Source organism: Pongo pygmaeus, chromosome 6, assembly GCF_028885625.2.
Source record: "Pongo pygmaeus isolate AG05252 chromosome 6, NHGRI_mPonPyg2-v2.0_pri, whole genome shotgun sequence".
Lineage (NCBI taxonomy): Eukaryota > Metazoa > Chordata > Mammalia > Primates > Hominidae > Pongo > Pongo pygmaeus.
The window spans coordinates 96,388,663-96,410,473 of record NC_072379.2 but is presented as its reverse complement, the minus strand read 5'-3'; the positions used below and the strand labels follow the sequence as shown (position 1 = coordinate 96,410,473).

The window sequence follows — 21,811 nt, the reverse complement described above, 5'->3', positions numbered from 1 at the left end:
GTATTAAATACATATTGAAATGAAAAACTGTAGATATATTGGATTAAATAAAATATATTAAAATTAATTTTGCCTGTTTATTTTTACCTCTTTAAAAGTGGCTACTAGGAATTTAACAGAACATATGTCGCTTACATTTGTGAGCTGCATTGTCTTTATATTGGAGAGCATTATTTTAGAACTATCCTTTTGCGTGAAGTAAATGAATTGAAACAATATAATCCACTGGAAGAGAATAAGGAACTTAAAGTTAAGACTGAAGCAAAGTCACTCCATCTCTATGAGCCCTTAAATACCTATTCACATATGAATCCCTATAGGATTATGGTAGTTAAATGGCATAACTCATGTAAAGCAGCCATGTTATATGCACTTGATCAAATGACTGTAACTTGTTTTTTCTTTTATTCTAGTGCATATACTCTGGGATGTTTATGAAAAAACCTACTTTAGGTCACAATTATGTGTCATACTTCTTTTGCAATTTTGTAAACACTAGCACTATTGCTAGGGCTGAATGGGTGCTACCTTCTCTGTCTTTGAGTATATCTATGGTAAAAATCTGTAATTCTCTAAAATTTGTAGATTTTTTCAACTACATATACATTCCTGTAATTATTGGAAAATTTTATGTATCAAAGCTACATAAGGAAACCTGTCATTACACATTTTTCATAGTTAAGATTTAGTATTTTAGAAATTTAAATTATATGAGTGATTATTCATTGATTTTTTCATAAACTATCAATTATTAAATATGAAAACAATAATCCCATAAAATGCACTATTTCAAACACCAGATTTGCCACTTACTTATACACTGTCTTATTAAGTTATGTAACTATTGTGTCAATGTGACCATATCCTCCTTGGAGGCTGGAACCAAAACATTATCCACTTTTTGTTGATGTTCCCCATGGTACTAGTTACAGTACAGAACACATAGTAAATGCTCAATAAATATCCACTAACTTGAATTGCATATTTAAAAGTTTGCTACATAAACAATGTTATGATGAGTTGTAAAGAAAAACCAATCTAATGCTTTTTTAGCTTACCATGATATATAAAAGAATAGAAAGAAATAACAATGTACATATCTAAATACACAGTCCGTTGGTATCACTACATTCTATATATTGAAAGGAAGAAATTTACACACCGATGTAAGTCTTCCATGTTCTTGTCCCACATTGAACATGTTAGTCCAGATCTTGTTTGGGATAAGTTGCCCATATAATTTTTGCCATTCCCACGATAACAATCTAGACATAAAATATACAGAAATAAGTCCAATGAATATTAAGGCAGATAAAACAAAAAGATTATGGAATCATGAAATCAACATAAAAATTAAAGTACTTGAAAGGGCTGGGCGCGCTGGCTCACGCCTGTAATCCCAGCACTTTGGGAGGCCAAGGCGGGCAGATCACGAGGTCAGTAGATCAAGAGCATTCTGGCTAACACGGTGAAACCTTGTCTCTACTTTAAAAATACAAAAAATTAGCCAGGGCATGGATGGCAGGCGCCTGTAGTCCCAGCTACTCGGGAGGCTGAAGCAGAATAGCGTGAACCCAGGAAGCGGAGCTTGCAGTGAGCCGAGATGGCGCCACTGCACTCCAGCCTGGGCGACAGTGCGAGACTCCGTCTCAAAACAAAAAGAAAAAAAATTAAAGTACTTGAAATCTGTACAAATCAAAAATACGCAAATATCTCAGATTAAAATATCTTTATTTTAAGCCCAATATCTTCATCAAAATAAGGGCTTATGCAAATTCAAATATAACAAATAATAATTTAAAAACAAAATAATTTAAATGAGTGGCCCTTTGGAACAACAAAGAAATAAGAATTTTTAGAATAACACATGTATTTCCCAACATTTTCTTCTGAAAAATTTCATTCCATAGAAAAGTAATATAACGAACATTCATCTCTTAGCCACATTCCTTATGTTTTGATTTTTGTCTTTTATGACATTGAAATTCTGAGTCACCCAAGTCAGCTGTTTTACAAATGCTCTTTAAGTTCATTTTGTTTGATTTATTTTCTCATAAATAAAACCAAGTTAAAGATATTTGACAGGAATATTGCATCAGTGATGCTTTGTCCTTTTTAGAGCATAACATCTTGTGACACACGATGTCACTTCGTTCCATCACTGGTGATGTGTTTGATCACTTGGTTAAGTGGTGCAAAGGAAAAACTCCTCTTTGTATTTAACAAAAAAATCGGTTGGGGCCTTTGAGTCTGAGTAAATATCCTAATGCCAAACAAATTTTCACAAAATAGCTTAGGCATACGTTAATAAATTTTGCATGAACCACTTATTGTCATGCTGATGGTAAAATAGTTATTTTGCTATTTCTAACATATCTTTGATTTGTTAGTTAGCATTCTTCTGTAGATAAATATTTTTCCTTTTCCCTTACCCCATTCATTTAGGTATTAGTAGTAGAAGTGCTAGCAAAAGCTGTAGAAGTAGTAAATTAAATGTGGACCAGTGGATTTTCTTTTTATTTAATATGATATATAATCTATTCCTGTTATTCATTTTGATGCTCAAATTGTTCCAAATTTGGCCAATGGAAGTCACTTTAAACTGACTCCTGTGTCTCTTACTATGCTCTATGAGGTTTTCTGTTTCTCTTTTTTTAATTGAGCAATTTGTGTTCTCCTGCCTCAGCCTCCTGAGTAGCTGGGACTACAGGCATGCGTCACCACACCTGGCTAATTTTTTATTTTAGTAGAGATGGGGTTTCACCATGTTGGCCAGACTGGTCTCAAACTCCTGACCTCAAGTGATCCACCCGCCTTGGACTTCCAAAGTGCTGGGATTACAGGCATGAGCCACCACGCCCGGCCATATTGATCATATTTTTAATCAAAAGAAATGTAGTCAGAAATCAAGTTCTTCAAAAAATGTAAGTTGGTCAGGCACAGTGGCTCACACCTGTAATCCCAGCACTTTGGGAGAATGAGGCAGGTAGATCACTTGAGGTCAGGAGTTCAAGACCAGCCTGGTCAACATGGTGAAACCCCATTTCAACCAAAAATATAAAATATTAGCTGGGTGTGGTGGCATGTGCCTATAATCCCAGCTACTCAGGAGGCTGAGGCAGGAGAATTGCTTGAACCCCAGAGGCGGAGGTTGCAATGAGCCGAGATCATGCCACTGCAATCCAGCCTGGGTGACAGAGTGAGATTCTGTCTCAAAAAAAAAAAAAAATGAAAATTTAAAAAGTATATATATATATATATATATATGTTACATTCCAAATTTATAAAGGATTATTCTACTTGACTGTGTTCCAACAAAATTTTATTTATGGACACTAAATTTGAATTTCATAAAATTTTACATGGCATAAAAAAATAAAATAAAATAAAATATTATATACTTTTAAATAATACCAAACATTTTTAAAGTGACTTTTTATATTTAACATTCTTAATTTTTACATGAATGAAAAATGTACATTTGAATATGAAAGGTCATCTACAAATTTACATCAACAGTAACATTTTATGTTGGGAAAAATAACTAATGGGTACTAGCCTTAGTACCCGGGTGATGAAATTGTCTGTACAACAAACCCCCATAACACAAGTTTACCTATGTAACAAACCTACACACATATTCCAAAAAAGTAAAGAATGGAAAATACATAAGAGCCATAAACAAGAAACTAATGAAATTGTCTACTTGCAACGGTGAGTAGAAAATAGAAATGGAGTGCAATGGAAGCAAGAGAAAAGGACACTTCTCTGAATTTACCCTTTCATATAGTATTGACTATTATCCAATGTTAAGGTTTTAAATATTCAAAAACTAATATCCAGAAAGATGAAAATAAAGACAGAAATATGCCTATGTATATATCAAACGTATACCAGTAATACAGAGAAGGAAAAAAATCCAGATGATTTTTGGATACAATTTTCTGACTGTATATACTCTCATTAGAATAGATTTTAAGACTGAAATAACTGTAAATACATTTTATGATATTGATATAAACATTTAAATTATATTGTTTACTGCCTTAAGTATATAATATATAGTATATATAATATGTAGTGTTTTATCAACATTTTAAAGAAATTCTGTAATTTCAGTTTTCATTTGTCTTTAATAGTGTTTTTTAATATCCAGTTGGAAGAATATTTATATATACGTTAATTCAGATGTTGCAAGATTTGAAAAATGTTTCTACTCATCTAACTATATGTAGAACTTATATTTTCTGTTTTATGGAGAAGGATAAGAGCAACATCTTTCATATATATATATATACACACACATACATATACACACACATATATATATACACATATATATGTGTGTGTATAGATTTATATCTATAGAAAAATATCTAGATCTAAGATAAATCTATCTACTTAAAACATTAGATAGATCTATCTACTTAGATCTAGGTATTTTTCTATAGATATAAACATAAACATTTTTCTATAGATATATAAAACAACACTTACTATTAGCTCAGCAGTGTCAAACAACAACTTAACTGACAGTTAAAATTCCACAGCTGAATGTTGATTTGGCTAACAGTGTTTTTCTTGAGTAGAAGGTGTACAGCTTCTTCGTTTTTAAATTGTCCCACAGAGTCTAGCAGATTGTTGCATATATCAGGTGCAATGGTGCAATATATTGTTAAAGAATAGTAATATAATGTGTTGTTAAAGAATGAATGAAAGGAAAAACGGATGAAAGAATGAAAAGGTCAATGTAAAGAGAGTCAGATTGAATCCCAATGTGCCAATTTGAGAATTTAGGCAAGTTACTTAAATTCCATAAAAGTAATATTTTCACCTATGAATGAATTATCTGATAAGCAATACCATGTTTACCCTCCAGAATCCAAAATTTTCATATTCTATTACCTGATCCTTTTTAAGTGATGTATATGTATATAAAATATCTTAATACACACCAAAGGTTTATCAAATAATTGTTTTCCTTTATCACTCACAAATTATTAACAAATGTTCAAGTAAATGAGACAGGAACACAGAAGACTCAGCTAGTACCAAACTTCCCTTAATCATTGGCTTCAACTTTATTTCCAACTGATCCTTAAAAGAACAGTGAAATTGACTGAAAAGGGACTCATCCTCTCTTCCCTCTACAACTCTATTTTCAGAGTTGCTTGTGAAGAATGACACTGTGGAAAAAGTTAAAGGATAGAACAAGTATGCCTATGGCAGTAAGTCTATGAGATGGAGCTTTAAATTTGGCTTGGGATTTCAAGGATGATTTAGGGCTAACCATGATCATCACCATCACAATTAAGTCTATGTGAAATAGATCATTTAAAAAGGATAACTCTCAATTTACTATACATCAGTAATTCCCAGGACTCAACTTTATTATTAATATTTAACAAATTATTTGTTTGAAAAATCTACCTTTTAAAAAAGTTATTTTACGTTCATGGGTACATAGGTAGGTTTGTTATATGTAAATTGTGTGTCACTGGGGTTGGGTGCATAGATTATTTTGCATGCATATGCATGCGTGTGTCTTTATGGTAGAATGATGTATATTCCTTTGGGTATACACCCAGTAATGGGATTGCTGTGTTGAATGGTAGTTGTGTTTTAAGTTTTTTGAGAAATCTCCATGTGGCTGAATCAATTTACATTCCCACTAGCAGGATATAAGCATTTTCTTTTCTCAGCAACCTCACCTTCATCTATTACTTTTTGACTTAAAAATCTATTTCAATCTGATTTTACTACCACTCCCTGAGGCAGTTATCTTCAGTGGCATCTATGTTTCCAAATGCAATAGTGATTTCCCTTAAACCCCACCATTATCCAGCAGCTACACTGCTAACAACCAGGGTCAAGTCACTCCCATCTGTAGTCTGAATTACTGAAACAATCACTTCATTGGTTCTCCTGTTTTAACCCTTGTCAAGAATTCTAGCTATTTTCCGAAATACAGCCAGAGTGATCCAGTTAAAACTTAAGTCAGATTGTGTAATTTCTCCTTTCAGAGAAGAGTCCTAAGAGTCCTTTCTCTTTCAGAGCAAAAGGGCAAACAATTCCTGAAAGGCTGATGCAATTTTAGCCCAATTCCCTCTCTAATCTCATCTCCTACTACTCTTCATCTTACTTATTTTGTACTAGCTATAGTGATGTGCTTATTTATTTAACTTTCCCAGAACTCCCTCATCTCACACCATTTGCATTTGCAGTTTTCTTTATCTAGAATACTCTTACACATATATGTGCATGGCACATGCTGCTCCCTCACTGCCCTTGGGTCCTTCTTATATGTTAACACAGCAAGTAAGATCTTCCCTGAACATTAAAATATAAAAGAGCAGCACCCCTCTTTTCTAACTCTGTGACATTTTTCTCTCTACTACTTATGACAAACTACTGTAATATTCCCATTCTCATTTTTATTTTGCTTATTTTCTATCAGTTGGATATTAGCTCCAGGGGGTCAGATAGCTTAGTTTTGTTTACTGGTATATCTCCAAGGCTTAGAACTGTGGCTGTCAGTAGCATACACTCAGCTAAATAAATAAACGTTGAGTGAATAAACATATAAGAAAAATCCAACTTCAAACTTGGTGATTTTGTTTGCAAGCCAGCGAAACAAGTGCAGCAAGAAGTAGATCTTATGCTGTAAAATGTGTCCTCCCTTTAGCCATTTCCCCTGAATTTAATCATGCCCACCCTGCAGAATGTCAGTTATTACCTTGTCCATGTGACATATCACAGTTTGGAATTTGGGAGCAGTAGCCAACTCGGATGTTTGGATCAGTGGTAAAACACCAGGGTGATTCAGACCCATCTGGATTTCGGCAGTAATTTTCTCGTAGGTCCCTATTGAGAATAAGCATGTTAATGTAAATTGCCGGAGTTCTTACGTTGGTGAAGTCAGCACTATTACATTTCTAGAATTCTAGAATGTATGCATGTTTATAAATAGAGTTCTAAGTTTTTGGACTTAGAATAGCTATAACAATTTAATACTCAGTATACATAACTGACACTACCCAAATTACTGAAATAAATGCTGTCATATGTTAATATTTTTTTCCTTCCACAGGCCTAGAGTTTCACCCAAACATTACTGCTTCATAAAAGAGAGAAACGGTAACACTGCATTCTTCTCACTCAGTCTCAAGAATGAGACTCTCAATTGGTACCATTTCAAAACATTGGCCTGTTATTTATTACATGTTCATGGCCCACATATTGTGTAGAAACAACATATATCTCTCTTTGTGGAAGAAAGGTTATTATCAATAGTCATTAACTACTCTCATGTAAAATGGAAGTTCAATCTATTCAAATATGTGCCACAAAAAATATGATAGCTAGTTTTACTTGAGTTCTGCATTTCTTTGATTTATTTAATTTGATGCATTGATTTATTTTAATTACAAAGCAATTATTTATTGATTTAGAGAGGCTACCTAAAATCTTTATATATATTTCTGTAAAATTAAGGCCCAGTTATACTATAGAAAAACGAACTATAGAACAAATTTTCAATGTAGTACATGTATCTTCTTCATTTTACCAGTATTTTAATTAGAAATTTAGAGTTCCTAATAAGAAAAAAAATCTATGCTAATATTCTCTGTATGTAGAAGACTTTTAATGGTTTTCTATCAATATAAATAAGGTTCACATTAAATAAAATGTGGATTTCATGATAAATAGAATGTATTAAATATGCTAATTTTAAACAAGTAGGTGCTTTTATTTCATAGATTCCTTGTTAATAACTAAATTAATATTCAATCTTTTGGAAACCACAGTATTTGTATCACTTACGTCCAATTAGAAGTACTGTTATACAATTATATTAATATCCAAATGGACCATTCGAAACTGAGGATATTTTATTTTATTTTTTATTTTTTTTGAAACGGAGTCTCGTTCTGTCGCCCAAGCTGGAGTGCAGTGGCGCGATCTCCACTCACTGCAAGCTCCACCTCCCGGGTTCACGCCATTCTCCTGCCTCAGCCTCCCGAGTAGCTGGGATTACAGGTGCCCGCCACCATGCCCAGCTAATTTTTTTTTTTTTAGTAGAGACAGGGTTTCACCGTGTTAGCCAGGATGTTCTCGATCTCCTGACCTCGTGATCTGCCCACCTCGGCCTCCCAAAGTGCTGGAATTACAGGCATGAGCCACTGCACCCGGCCGAAATGAGAAATTTTTAAGGAAGAAGCTTGTGTTGGGTTAGAAAGTCAACAAGTATTAGTCATATCTAATCAAAGTTAAGTCCTGACACAAACTGTTATTTAAGGATATGAGAACATCAGCCGCCAATGGTTAAAGCCACTGTATAGTTAAGTGTTAATAACCCATATCCAAACCTTTAGCCTTCTTATAAAATTATTAACTGGAATAGATGAGATAAGCAATTTATACTTACATTTAAAAAAAATCTATGTCAGTATAAAATATGTGTGTTAAATTTTACATGAACTTTGCATACACTTTGGCTTTATTTTCTATTATTTGGTAGAGATGGAGTCACCCTTTGTTGCCCAGGCTGGTCTTGAACTCCTGACCTTAAGCCATCCTCCCGTTTCATCCCCCTAAAGTTCTGGATTGTTCATTTAGACAAGCTAACTAAATGAAGATCGAGGGTTATCAAAGTCTTAGTTTGGACTGACTTTAACATCTGTATTAGAAGCATCTCAATCAATAATCTAGATTAAGCAAGAATGAAAGTCAAGATTTGCCCAAATATTTTTACTAGGTCCTTACTTTTCACTTGAAGAAAGGATGGTTTACAATTACTAAAGTAAATTGATGATTTTATGATTCATGTGGATTCATCACAGGCAGTATTGTTCAGTTACAGTGTTCCAAAGATTGCCATTTGTAAGGTCTCAGTACTGGGGCAAGTAATATTTCATATTTAATGTTTAATAGAGACACGTGACCAGTACACCCCTCACTACTAGATCACAAATAGTAAATGGTAAATCAATGTCCTGAGAAAAACGTTGAATCAGATTTTATCAGTTTTATAACACCGCACAAGCTTTGTTTCTTAATACTTATGTTTGGTTATTTAAACCAAATAAAATTAAGAAAAGATGACTTAAATTCTACCAAGATATAACAGGTAACTTTTGATACTTAAGTTTCACTTGTGAAGTCTATGAATTAAATGTTTATAACCATTCTGTTTTTCTTACAGATGAATTTTACTAGGTATCTTCACATACACAATTTCTTATTGGGTATTACTAGTCATTAGAAGTTAACAAAAATGTGAATGGCAGTGACACTATCTCCTTTGTTCCTTATAATGAATATTTTCTCTGTTTCTTTGTTTTTTCTACTTTTATATGTATTTCTCAGGTGTGAAACACATGGGTCATGAATAGAGAGTGAATTGCTGTGATGGAAATGAGGGAAATAAACCCAGCATGACAGCTATCAATTTTGTTCTTGTAAACTAATGGGAAAAAATCTTAGAGTAATATTTACTATTTAAACAAATAAACTACGGAACTAGCTAAAACTTGTGCATGCACACACACACACACACACACACACACAACACAAATCTCCCCTCTCCTATGGTGGATGGGCCAACTAGTGCTCATAGCTCTTCATTCAAAATTGTTAGGCTGTCTTATTAAAAGCCAATTACATAAAGCCAATATATGTTATTTATAGGTGCTGTTTCAGAAAAGCCACTATGAATGATGTGTGTTCTTAATTTCATAAGCAATCACTTTATGTTCCTCATAACAAGGTGGACAGTTTAAAACCACATGGCATTGTGTCTGCGCCTGTCTGCAAAAGTCAAGTGGTGTGAAAAGTACCCATAGAGAATGCACAAAACAACTATGTAATTGATACTCAAGGGCAGTTTCTTTGGCTTGAGTCATCTACAAAATTGATTTGCTTCCTCACTTTTCAAAGCAAATCCAGAAACAACTGAACACATTCATTTAAGTTTTGAAAAATTATTTTATTCACAGATCTTTAAGGCTAATAACTTCAGTGGCAGGCCTTTTCTTTCCATTCTTTCAAAAGGAAAAATGTGTAATCCTCCCAAAGCTAACAGGAAAATTTAAGAAGGCAGTATTTTGAAACACGTCTGGCTATCATGACTATTGATTGATTTATTAAACAGACCCACAAGACCAAAACTGTGATCAGAAATCCACCTAGGGATGTGTTTCCCAAAGAATAGTGAATCTACCCTCTGGATCTGAACCACCTAGAGTGCTTAATGAAATGCATATTTGAGGACCAAATCCCAGATTGAGAGAATCAAAATCTCTGAGTGGAGGTGTAATCTGCCTTTTAACTCCTGATTATCACTGAACATGCTAAAGTTTGATCACTAACACAAAATTAGTAAAAAGTAACCACTCTACTTCATTTTCCCCAGGGCCTACTGAAATGTATAACATTTGTCTACTCACTTGCACTTGAAATTTTCAGGAGTCATGTGATGCTCGTGAGGATACTGAGAATCCCAACGCTGACATGGAATTCCATTCCAAATGGTATTGACAGTGCCCCTGTAGCCTTCTCCTTGACCTTGGATGCATTCAGTTGTTTCCAAAGGAACATCAGTGTCATTCATAGTATTGTCAGCTATTGGCAAAAAACAACAACAAAAAAAACTTACATAAAATCTTTGAAGATGTCATTTGCCTCTTAGAGTTCATTGGCATTTGTATTAGCAGATATTTTTTCTGTTACTTATAAGCTTTTATAATAATTGAGTGGAATAAGAAATTTAACTTAACATTATTACTACCTTCATTCCAATTTTCCTTTCATTCAAATCCTAAATTAGTTTTTTCTTGAAAAGTCACTTAAATGCATTTTACCTCCACATGTATAATTTATATATGCTGAATATATAGTGTTTCTGAAATGACTATACAATTATTTCTAAAATCAGCTTGCTTATAAGTACATACAAAGTAGTAATGAAATTAACCATAATTTTCCTCCAATATAATACATATATTCTGGCCAGGTATGGTGGCTTATGCCTGTAATCCCAGCACTTTGGGAAGCTGAGGTGGGTGGATCACCTGAGGTCAGGAGTTTAAGACCAGCCTGGCCAACATGGTGAAACCCCGTCTCTACTAAAAATACAAAAAAAAAAAAAATTAGCCAGGAGTGGTGGCAGGTGCCTGTAATCCCAGCTACTTGGGAGGCTGAGCCAGGAAAATGGCTTGAACTCGGGAAGCAGAGGTTGCAGTGAGCCAAGATCATGCCATTGCACTACAGCCTGGGCAAGAAGAGCGGAAGTCTGTCTCAAAAAATAAATTAAATAAATAAATAAATTCTAAGCTGACATGTTAAATATATTTTTAGTCATCTTGTTGACAATAAAGAAAAAAATCAGTTATTCCTAGGAAGATCTATCTCCTACATTTTTTCCTAGTCCAACTTCAATGCTTACTATACTTCATGAAGATTATGAAACCCTCAGTCACTAAGAAAAAAAGTATAAAATTAAATTTTTACCACTATTTGGTCTCTCTCTCTGTGTGTAATGTTTAGTCAATCAAAATGTAACTGAAAACATTCCAGAGCAACTAAAATTCATATATCTTTTTAAAACATACATGAAAATGTTTATGGTTTGATAAAAGTGTAAACTTCCCAGCTACCTTTACAATCTAAATAGCTATTCAAGATGCCTCTGGATGAAACTCAAGTTGACAGCCTCTAGGACAGTTTAAGATTTGAGTAAATTTCATTGATTTATCCATTTTGGAATTGGATGTACCACTGTACAAAGGACAGGCCAGAATTAGACATGCTTTCAGTGACTAGGGATGCCTATGAAAGTTTTCTATAGTTAATAGTGTGAATATTTTTAATAGCTTTGAAATTTCATCTAAACATTTCTCTCATACAAACCGTTGCTACCTTGTGTAGTTAGTTGAATGCTTTATTTCATTGCATTCTATGAGCTAACCTAGGCAAACTAAACAATAGCCTATGTTTAGAGTTATTCTATGAAGCTTTGTGAAAAAAGGGAAAACATTACCTTAATGACTACCCTAATTACTGAAATAAGTTATACTATGCAAATTTTCAGTAAATTCCTTTTAAATAACTTTATTGCAGCCCATTTAAAAAGTGTTTCAATGTTTTGTATATCTGCTTCAGAGAATAGAAATATGACTCAGAAATATCCAAACTTAAAAAAAAATTCAAATGAAGATGAAAATTGTTCAGTAATTGACCCATAAAGTGGTAACTGAGAGCTGATAGCCTAGAGAATTCATCTATATTGATATTGATGATATATATTGATTTTAGGAAGAACAAAAATTATTGGAGTTGGGGAAATGGCTTGTATAGAAAAAGTTGATGCTGATTATGCAAGTCTTTTATAATTTCAATACTATCCAAAGGTCTTTGGTGAAATACAAAATAAGATGGATTTCATAGGTCCTAAGGAACTATATTTCATCAATATAAATGCCATTAATTTACTCTATTTCTGACTATTTGAATTAACTGTTAAATTATATGAGGAGACTGAATGTGTGGCGAAAGTTTTAAAAGGTGATAACTCTAAAACAGGTAAAAGGTCAAGTTTGTACTGCTATATTTCATATCTAGTTATAAAATTGATGGGAAAGGAGACAAAAATAAATGTCCTTGGGCATCTATCAATTCATTAGCTTAACATGCTAAAAGAAAATTTTGGGGCACAAGCTCTTCAGGAGCAAACTTGTGACCTCAGTCAGTACTAAGTCCTGGCGATGGAAAGTCCTGGCAATGGAAGGGAGTTCAAAGTTAGAAGAGCCAGTGTAAACACACTTCCACTAATCTCATAGACTTCATTGTCTGCCTCAAGTACCTCAACTCTTTTACTTTCCTACTCAATTGTATGTGATTTGTTTTGCTTGTTTACTACTGAGCCATTCTTCTTAAGCACTACTCTTACTCTGTGCACATAACTCACAGATCCAGTCTTGATGAGTCCAGGTGTCAATCAGTGCCATCTTTGGCTGGATATGGGCCCATCCATTGCATCTCACTAAGAAACTAGTTCAAGGCTCAGTCCATGAAAAATTGACACACCACTCCTTGGACACAAGTATGATTTGCCAGATACCAATCAAGACAATAAATAAAAGGAATATAATATTTAGACATGATTAAGGATTTTAACATTATTTGTTGAAATTTCTGAATATGGAAGCAGCTTCAAAAGGCTGTTTCCTCTACTATGTGACAGTAACTTCCTACTGTAAGGATATGCCTGGGTAGGGGTGAGAGAGTAAAATTGTCTGCCTACATTGTCAATGTAAGATTAAATATCAACTATCATTTCTAGAGCATGTTATTAGTCAAGGGTGATTCAAATTTCAAAGTATTTTTTCCAAAAATAATGTTTTAAAGTTACACTCTTACAGAAATGACCCACGATAGTTACAATCTGAGGAAATACTTAGAGCCTTAAACTCAGACACAAGCGGAAATATACCTTATAAAAATGGAGATAGTAAGGTAGACATAGGTTATCACAACTCATTAAAAAATCAATATCTGGCAGGTGCAATGAGCAACTATAAGCAATCACATGATAATCAGGAAATATTAAGAGGAATGATAAAAGGTAAATACTGATAAAGGCTAAACATATTCCTAATTTGAGAGCAAATTTTGAAATTTTAAGAACCTCTGTGAAATGAAAGATCTATATTACCAAAACCCCAAGTCAAAGAAAAGGCTACTTGCTTAAAAATATTCAGGAAAATAGTTCACTGCTGATTTATCCACTAAAACTTCAATGTCAATTCAGACATGCATTGTTAGTGCTAATTGTCTACTTCAACTGGAGGTTTCCAACAAGATTTAATTGAAGACTTTTTCACTTTTAAAAATAGCAATGATATAAATCTCATCATTTGAACTATTATGTTGAATAGGTTTTTTTCTAAACTTTCATTAGCATATTTTAAAGCATTTACTATAAACGTGAAAAGTCATTGAACATTCATTTTTTAAAAAGTATGTTATATCGTTAAATAAAAACCCAAATGCTGGCTTTGGATTAAACAATTTAAACTATTTAATATATTTTAATTTGGAGATGGAAAACACAACCTTTTAGAATTTTTTAAATTATAGAATACAAAGAATTACTGTAATTAATATAAATATAATATTTTACCAAATAAATATAACTTTTTCATTAGGCTTTATTAAGATGTAAAGAATCTAAATAATAACATTTTTTCATCTTTTTAAAAATAAATACCCATAACTTAAAATGTGTATAACTCTAATAACTTAATAGTTTTATTTTTCTTGTGTTTTAATTCATTGGAAATATTTGTCATTATTTTAAACACAAACTAGAGTATTTAGTTAGTATTTTTCTTCAACTCCAAATTACCCTCTGAAATCAGTGCATTGTATTTATTCCCTTTGACATTCAACTGCTAGAAGTCACCCCGTAAATAAAAACTACATAATTCTGGTGGCAATGTATAGAATAAATAATACAGGCGAATAAAGATATATTAGTACGACAAGGTAACTAAGTAGTTTTCATCAATAAATAAGAGTTATTATGAGTCTCCATGAAGCTGTTTAATAAATATCTGATGAGGATCATGATGAATGATTTGTCCATAGACCATTTAACTGTGATATAAATGTTTGATCTTTGCTGCTCACATACTTACTATTCAAACAAAATTAATTATTCCTCAATGGCAGTAAAACAAACTCCTCCTGCAGCCCTGCTGTATAAATATCAAAACCGGGTGTAAAAATAAAACAAATGTTTCAATGACAATTGATTTGGAAAGGGCTATTAAATGTTGGGAAAGGCATTCCTTTGTACTTAACACTTAACATGGGACCTGAGTAAGGGAGGGTTTTGAAAAGTCCCCACTGGCCAAACTAAAATGTCAGAAAACACAGAAACATTCCCAAATATCAGGTGAAGTTGATTGTTTAGACAAAGCAACAAGTATTTTAAAATACAGCATCCCCACATACACAAATATTTTTGCAATCATGTCTACCCAGTTAACATTGAAAATATCTGGAACTCTTCTGAGAGTTCCTACAAAGAAAACATTTTGCCAGGGGTATCAGTAGTGGCTACCCATTGGAAGCAGAAGCAAAGGTATTTATGTAATCATCAGTGGTCTATGAGTAAAGGAGTGCTTTCCTTTGATGATTGTCACAAAATTTTCTGTTTGGAAATGCTTTAAGTAAAACAACATTTGCTATCGAAATTTTTCACTGTCCTGTTTGAATATGAACAAATACAGTGAGTGCCTGTTGGAACATTAATTTCACTTTGCTGGTGTGGTTGTGCTGTGATCAGATTGCTACAGAATTTGGAAGTGAATTTTAAGATTTGAATAGATTTTTTTTGAGACAAAGAGTATTCACTGTTGCCTAATTCTTGGGACAACCATCTTGCCTCCCAACAGAGACCAAGAGAACAAGATCACTAATTAGAAAAAAAATCTGATTACTTTTTTCTATAAAGTGCTAGCCAAAGCCTTGCAGAGATGCCACAGGGCCATGATAGAGGTCTGAATGGTAGCTGGAGAGGAGGAGTGCATAGTATATTACAAACAGCGACACCCAGGGCTCTGTAAGCTTCATATGAATGATGAGTAAATTCTTACATCTACAGTTTCCACCACCCCCACCCTGCCCTCAACATCCCCACCAAAAGAAAACCCAGATTTCCCAGTAGAGACAAGTTATTGCTTCTCTTTTCCCTATAGCTAAGAATAAGTCAATTCATAGGCTGGTAGACAAATACCTGATAATCCCCTGGAGCAGTTCAGCCTAACCCACTGCTTCTTCCCAGCTACTGAAGAGCAACTGAAATAGAATTTACTTTATGAAGGTCCCTCGGGATTGAGAACAGTGTGTAATAAAGCCACTCTCCCATCAACAATACTTGTGCTCTGTGGGCTATGAAGACGAGGATCGAGCTCATTATAAATTTAAAGAGCGTCTTGTTTTAAAATTGACATGGGAAAGTAGTAAAGACCTCTAAAATACGAACCTCAAATTGCTTGCACGTTTGCTTTCCATGTGAAGCCAGGATTCATACCTCAAACTTTTCCCTGGACTTTATCCAAGCTTTTTCTGGTACAAAATGCTCAGGAGATAAGACTTTCATGAAAGGCCTTCAATTCTATAGCCTTATTCTTTAGAAGATGACTTGGAAGAGACCTCCAAGTCAAAGATTTTTCCCTTGAGAAAGGGTATTGACAGCATTGTTTTTTTCTGACACAGGACACAAGATTTTATTTCTATGAATCTCTATTCTGGCCTTGGATAAATTAGGAAAACTCAAAGAAACAATCAGCTTTGTCTGAGAAAGAAAATAATTTGTAAAAATTATTTTGTAATTGTATACAATTTGTAAAAAATATTCTCTCATCATATAAACACACTGAATCTTAAAAGATGACTATGTTCTTTTAAAGTGATGTCCATGTTCATTGGTTACTAAGGGAAAGGATTTTTTTGTATATTTGTTTCCAATGGCAACCTACCTATATTAGTCTGCTCATGCTGCCAGAACAAGACTGCAGATTTGCTGATTTAAACAAAAATAATTTATCTTCTCACATTTCTGGAGGCTAGGAAGTTCAAGACCAAGGTGCTAGCCAATTGGGTCCTTGGTGAGGGCTCTCTTCCTCACTTGCAAATGGCCACTTTCTTGCTATGTCCTTACATGGTAGAAAAACAGAATTCTCTCTTTCTTCCTCTCGTTATAAGGCCACCGATCCTATCAGATTAAGGCCCACTCTCATGACCTCGTTTAACATTAATTACCACTTACAATCCCTATATCTAAATATAGTCACAATGGGAGTTGGGGCTTCAACATATGGATTTGGTGGGAGACACAATTCACTCCAGAGCAATACCTCGAATAGAAACCTTAGTTATCAAAGATCTACCCAGGTCTCACTTCTAAAGTGTTTCTGGGCACTTAAGTATAGTAGTTCCTCCTTAATTGCTGTTTTGCTTTCTGCCATTTCAGTTACCTGTGGTCAACCGTCATCCAAAAATATTAAATAAAAAATTCCAGAAGTAAACAATTCATAAGTTTCAAACTGTACACTCCATTCTATTTTGCCTCAAATGTGACTCATTCCTTTGTCCAGCATTGTATATGCAACCTGCCCATTTAGTCACTTAGTAGCCTTCTAGGTGATCAGGTCAACGGTCATAGTTTTGCAGTGCTGATACTCAAGTATCCTTTATTTTACTTAACAATGGCCCCAAGCCACAAAAATAGTGATGCTGGCATATTGTTATCATTATTCTATTTTATTGTTGTTGTTAATCTCTTATTGTGCCTAATGTATAAATTAAACTTTATCATAAGAATGTATGGAGATGATACAGTAAGGGAGCTCAAATGAAGGAGCTGATGTGAGGAAATCATAACTTAGTTGAAATGTGAATGAGTAGCTGCCAACTAGGTAAGGAAGAAAGTAAAATTTTTTGAAGGCAGAAGGCATGGCTGCGGTAAAGAGACTATAATGAGAACATAGAAAATATGAGGCAAAGGAAGAAAATCATTGTGGCTGGAACAGAGAGCATGAGAGCCTGGAGAGAAATGTGGAGGTATATGAAGTCACATATAAGGTTAGAAATATAGGTAGGGGGTAACAGATGGTTATGTTTTGTCATTGTCCTAAGATCAAAGGAAATCATTGAAGGTTTTTAATTTATGTGTAGAGAGGGGGGTGTGTGTGTGTGTGTGGTGTTCTATAGATGAGGAATGATATAATCATATTTTTGAAAACATTCTCTTTTGCAGGGAAAAATAGTGGATACAGATATTTCACTCTGAAGGCCATGCATGTTAAAAAATGATACTCTCTTGGACAAAGGAGACAATGATGGAGTGAAATGGTCCTATGTGAAAGGTATGTAGAAGATAAAATTGACAGGACTTGGTGATAAATGAAATGTGAAGAGTGAAGAAGAAGGCTATATCTAGGATTATGCCAGGCTTTTGGATTTTAAACTGGGCAAATAATAGTACCAATCATGCAAAAGAGAGCTTAAAAGGTGAAACATACCCTCCCATCCCCCCTTTACAGGATTCATGAAGAAAATCAGGGTAAAAGATAATCAATAAGAGAAGAGACGAGTTTCTGGTGCCGAGGGGCTGAGGGAAATTGGAGTAGCCCACAGGTAAATACTAATTAGTGTACTCTTAAGGGGATCATATCAGTCTTGCACGTTCTGATATATAGCAAAAAGTTGTTCTTAGAGAGTCCTAGGACACCTGAGGTTCCTGAGATCCTTTCAGGGGTCCAGGAGATCAAAACTATTTTCACAGTAATGTTAAGACATCATTTGTTCTTTACACCATGAAACTTTCAGATGGCACATGATATGTGATATCCTGAAAGACTGATGGCAAAAACAAATACAAGACACCCAGCTGTCTTCATTTAAGGTGCCATTAAAGAAAATTTTTTTAAATGCCAAATTTGTAAAAAGTTGACGATGCCACTGGTTTTACTATTTTTCATTAAAATATATTTATTAATAGCCAATGGCTTTATTGCTATTTTAAATGAATTAATAAATGTTTTGAATTTTCTGTTTTAATTTCTAATATAGAAAAACATGGATTCATATAATCCACACAGATAATTTGGGCTTCCCAATAATGTCGAAGAGTATAAAGGTATCTTCAGTCCAAGAAGTTTGTGAACTGATCTAAATACTCAATGTGATTTCTAAGGGGTATCAATCACAAGAGAGCTTTTAAATTGCCAGGGACCTGTTGGAGTTTACTTCATAAAAATACTAATACTGCATGTTCTTACTTAAAGTGGCAGCGAAATGATGAGAACACATGAACACATACAGGGGAACAATAGACACTGGGGCCCATCAGAGGGTGGTGGATAGGAGAAGGGAGAGGATCAGGAAAAATAACTAATGGGTACTAAGTTTAATGCCTGGGTGACAAAATAATCTTTACAACAAAACCCCATGACACAGGTTTACCTACACGACAAACCTGCACATTCATGCCTGAATTTAAAACTTAAAGAAAATACAATAAATTTAACAAACATTATTATTTGTCTCTGAAAAGCAGGAAACTAATATATAGAACCAACTGTTATTCAGAATATGAAGTTATAATCAGGGAAAAACATAAGAAAATCAGTACTTCATTCAAGCACTGTGCAGGACTTCCAATCTTATTATATATTTGTGATGTCTTAAAATTCCATATGCCAAAACGCTGTTAAAATTATATACACAGAATATTTGTGGGCTGATGACATTTAGGTATATATCCCCTCCTGAGAAATACAGTGTGAAGGAAGTCTGAAAAGGCCCATCCCAGAGCACCCTGGCACCCATTTGTCAGATAATGAGCAACATTCATTCTTTACTTTGAGTGATACATTGATTGTAACATAGAAGGTTGGAAGCAAAGTGACTAGAACAAATTTGTAGTTCAGCTTTTGAACAAGTAAAAGGAACAAATAAAAGGAGAGCAGTATTCAAACGTTGGCTGGCAGGTGTGAATATCCTAATACTAAGGCAGTGTCATCTTTTGCTTTACTGGTTTGTGTTAAAGTTCTGAATTTTCTATCTTGTTATAGGCCTTGGTCTGTTTTATTCACTTCTGTATCCCCAGCTACTAGAAAAGTGTTTGTCTGACATATAATAGCTGCTCAGAAAATATTTATTCAATGAATGCTATGGAGAAAGGAGCAAACAACCCTCTTTGTGTTCTCAACATGCTGGATGGAATTGCCGATGCCCAAGGCTTTTGCTATCCCTGTTTACTTGTGACTTTCCTTGACTTTCTGGAGAAGAATGAACTTAGATGTGCTATGAACAAGGATGCCAAGCACCTGCATCTCAATATAAGCAGAAGTAAACCTGTGATCTTTCTCCTCAAATTAATGCCTCTCTTACATATACGTCATCTACCCAATAATTTTAAAATATTTTAGACTTTTCTCTCTCCATATCCCATTTCCTAGTATAACCAATTTGTCATTATATACTGTACATTCCCCCTTTTGATATTGTTCACATCCTTCCCCACCTTGTTTTTCTCACTGCTTACTGCCTTAATCACACTCTTTATTTCTTACTGGCCTGTGTTGTATTTTGTGTTGAATAGTCTTTTATTCCTCACCTCATCATACTTCTCTGAAAGCTTTTTATTCATTGAAATTACATTTTAAAATGTCTTGTGACCCAAGGTTTTAAGAGAAAAATACACACATACAGTGGACACATGCACGTATGTATACACATATATAGTGTATAGAGATACAATTATTAGTAGTCCGCAAATGATAAACAGCATGAATATATGTTTAATATATTTTCAAAGATCTTTTTGTTTAGTGTCCCCAGGGTTTTTAAACCCAGGGCAATGAGCTACAGTAAAATTCAGGTAAAGTAGGAAAGAGCGGCAGTGTGGGAGGACAGGGGTGTTGACATGCCTGGCTTCCGAGAAGCACATGCATCTCAAGAAGGGACCTTTGGGAAAGAATTCACCTGAGAGAAGAAGAGATGGAACTTGAGCCCCTTAAGCAATCTATGCCCAAAGCCCCTAAAAGAGTGTTTGTGTTTTCCCGGGTCTCACGGACACCAGTTTAGAGATCACTATTCTAGATCACAAATGAGGTAAGATCCCTCCCTTTGCTTAATTTTTCAGTGTTTCTCATGGCAACTGAATGGGCTACTCTTGGATCGTACTTGATCTGCCTCATATCAACTTAATTTTTCTCAACTTCTTTCATTCTTCTGTTTTTACCCCATACCCTACCCATATCAATCATGTACCTTGTCTTGAATTACCATACTGCTCCAGCATCCATGTCTTTACCCCCTTCCTCACTGGCCTAATTGCAACCATTTACTAAGAATGAAATAAAGATTGTTAACTCTACAGTGGAAAGCACCTCTTTGTAGGTGTTAAATAAATGATGGTAATTATGATTTTCTAATACAGTTAGTATATGATAAAACACGAGTTTAGAAATTCCCCTCCAACTTTCTAGAGAGTAAGTGACATAATCATTGTCTTTATTCTTTGTTTTGGAAACACTGAAAACCCAGAATAGGTTCAGCTGGACTGGACTAAGAGAAAACCAGAAAACTGGCCCAGTTAATGATATGAATAAAAAATAATAATTAATTATCTGTTACAACCAGTACAAGTAAATACATGTGTGGTCCCCCAGATCCCCACCCACTTGTGTACACACTGCATAATCTTCTCCCCTTGGGTGTGGATGAAACTTTTGAATACAATGATAACTACTCTTGTGATTAGGTTATATTATACAACAAAGATGAAGAGATTTTGCATATGTAATTAAAGTCCCTAATCAGTTGACTATAAGTGAATTAAAATGGAAATTAACCTACGCAGGACTGACCTAATTAGGTGAGCTCTTTAAAAGAGAGTCTGGAGGTCAAAAGCTCAAAGCAGGAGAGATGCTATCCTGTTGGCAGGAGTAAACTGCCCTATTGTAGAGAGGGTTATGTGTCAGAGAAAGTTAGGCAGTCTCTAGAAGAATTATACTGCAGCCTTAAAACCACAAGAAACTGAATTCTGTCAAAACTAGTGAACTTTAAATGCAACATGGAGTTTTAGATGAGACCTGAGGTGTGGTAGGCACCTTAATCAGGACCTTTTGAGACCCTAGCAAGGAGCCTGCTTGAGTTATGGCTGGACTGCTGACCTACAGAAAATATGAGATAATAAATGTGTGTTGTTGTTAGCCTCTAAGGTTTTGGTAAT

At 34.3% G+C, this 21,811-nt stretch overlaps 1 protein-coding gene across 2 annotated transcripts in view; it reads right to left on the bottom strand.

Annotated features, from left to right (window-relative positions):
• HGF (hepatocyte growth factor) overlaps window positions 1-21,811 on the bottom strand; it is a 73,441-nt gene that overhangs the window by 20,525 nt on the left and 31,105 nt on the right. For both annotated transcript variants that reach the window (XM_054496232.2, XM_054496233.2), the window contains 3 exons: window positions 10,449-10,623; window positions 6,737-6,864; window positions 1,163-1,265 (listed from right to left, as the gene is read on the bottom strand). In XM_054496232.2, the coding sequence (XP_054352207.1) occupies window positions 1,163-1,265; window positions 6,737-6,864; window positions 10,449-10,623 (406 nt within the window). The remainder of the gene's footprint in view (window positions 1-1,162; window positions 1,266-6,736; window positions 6,865-10,448; window positions 10,624-21,811) is intronic.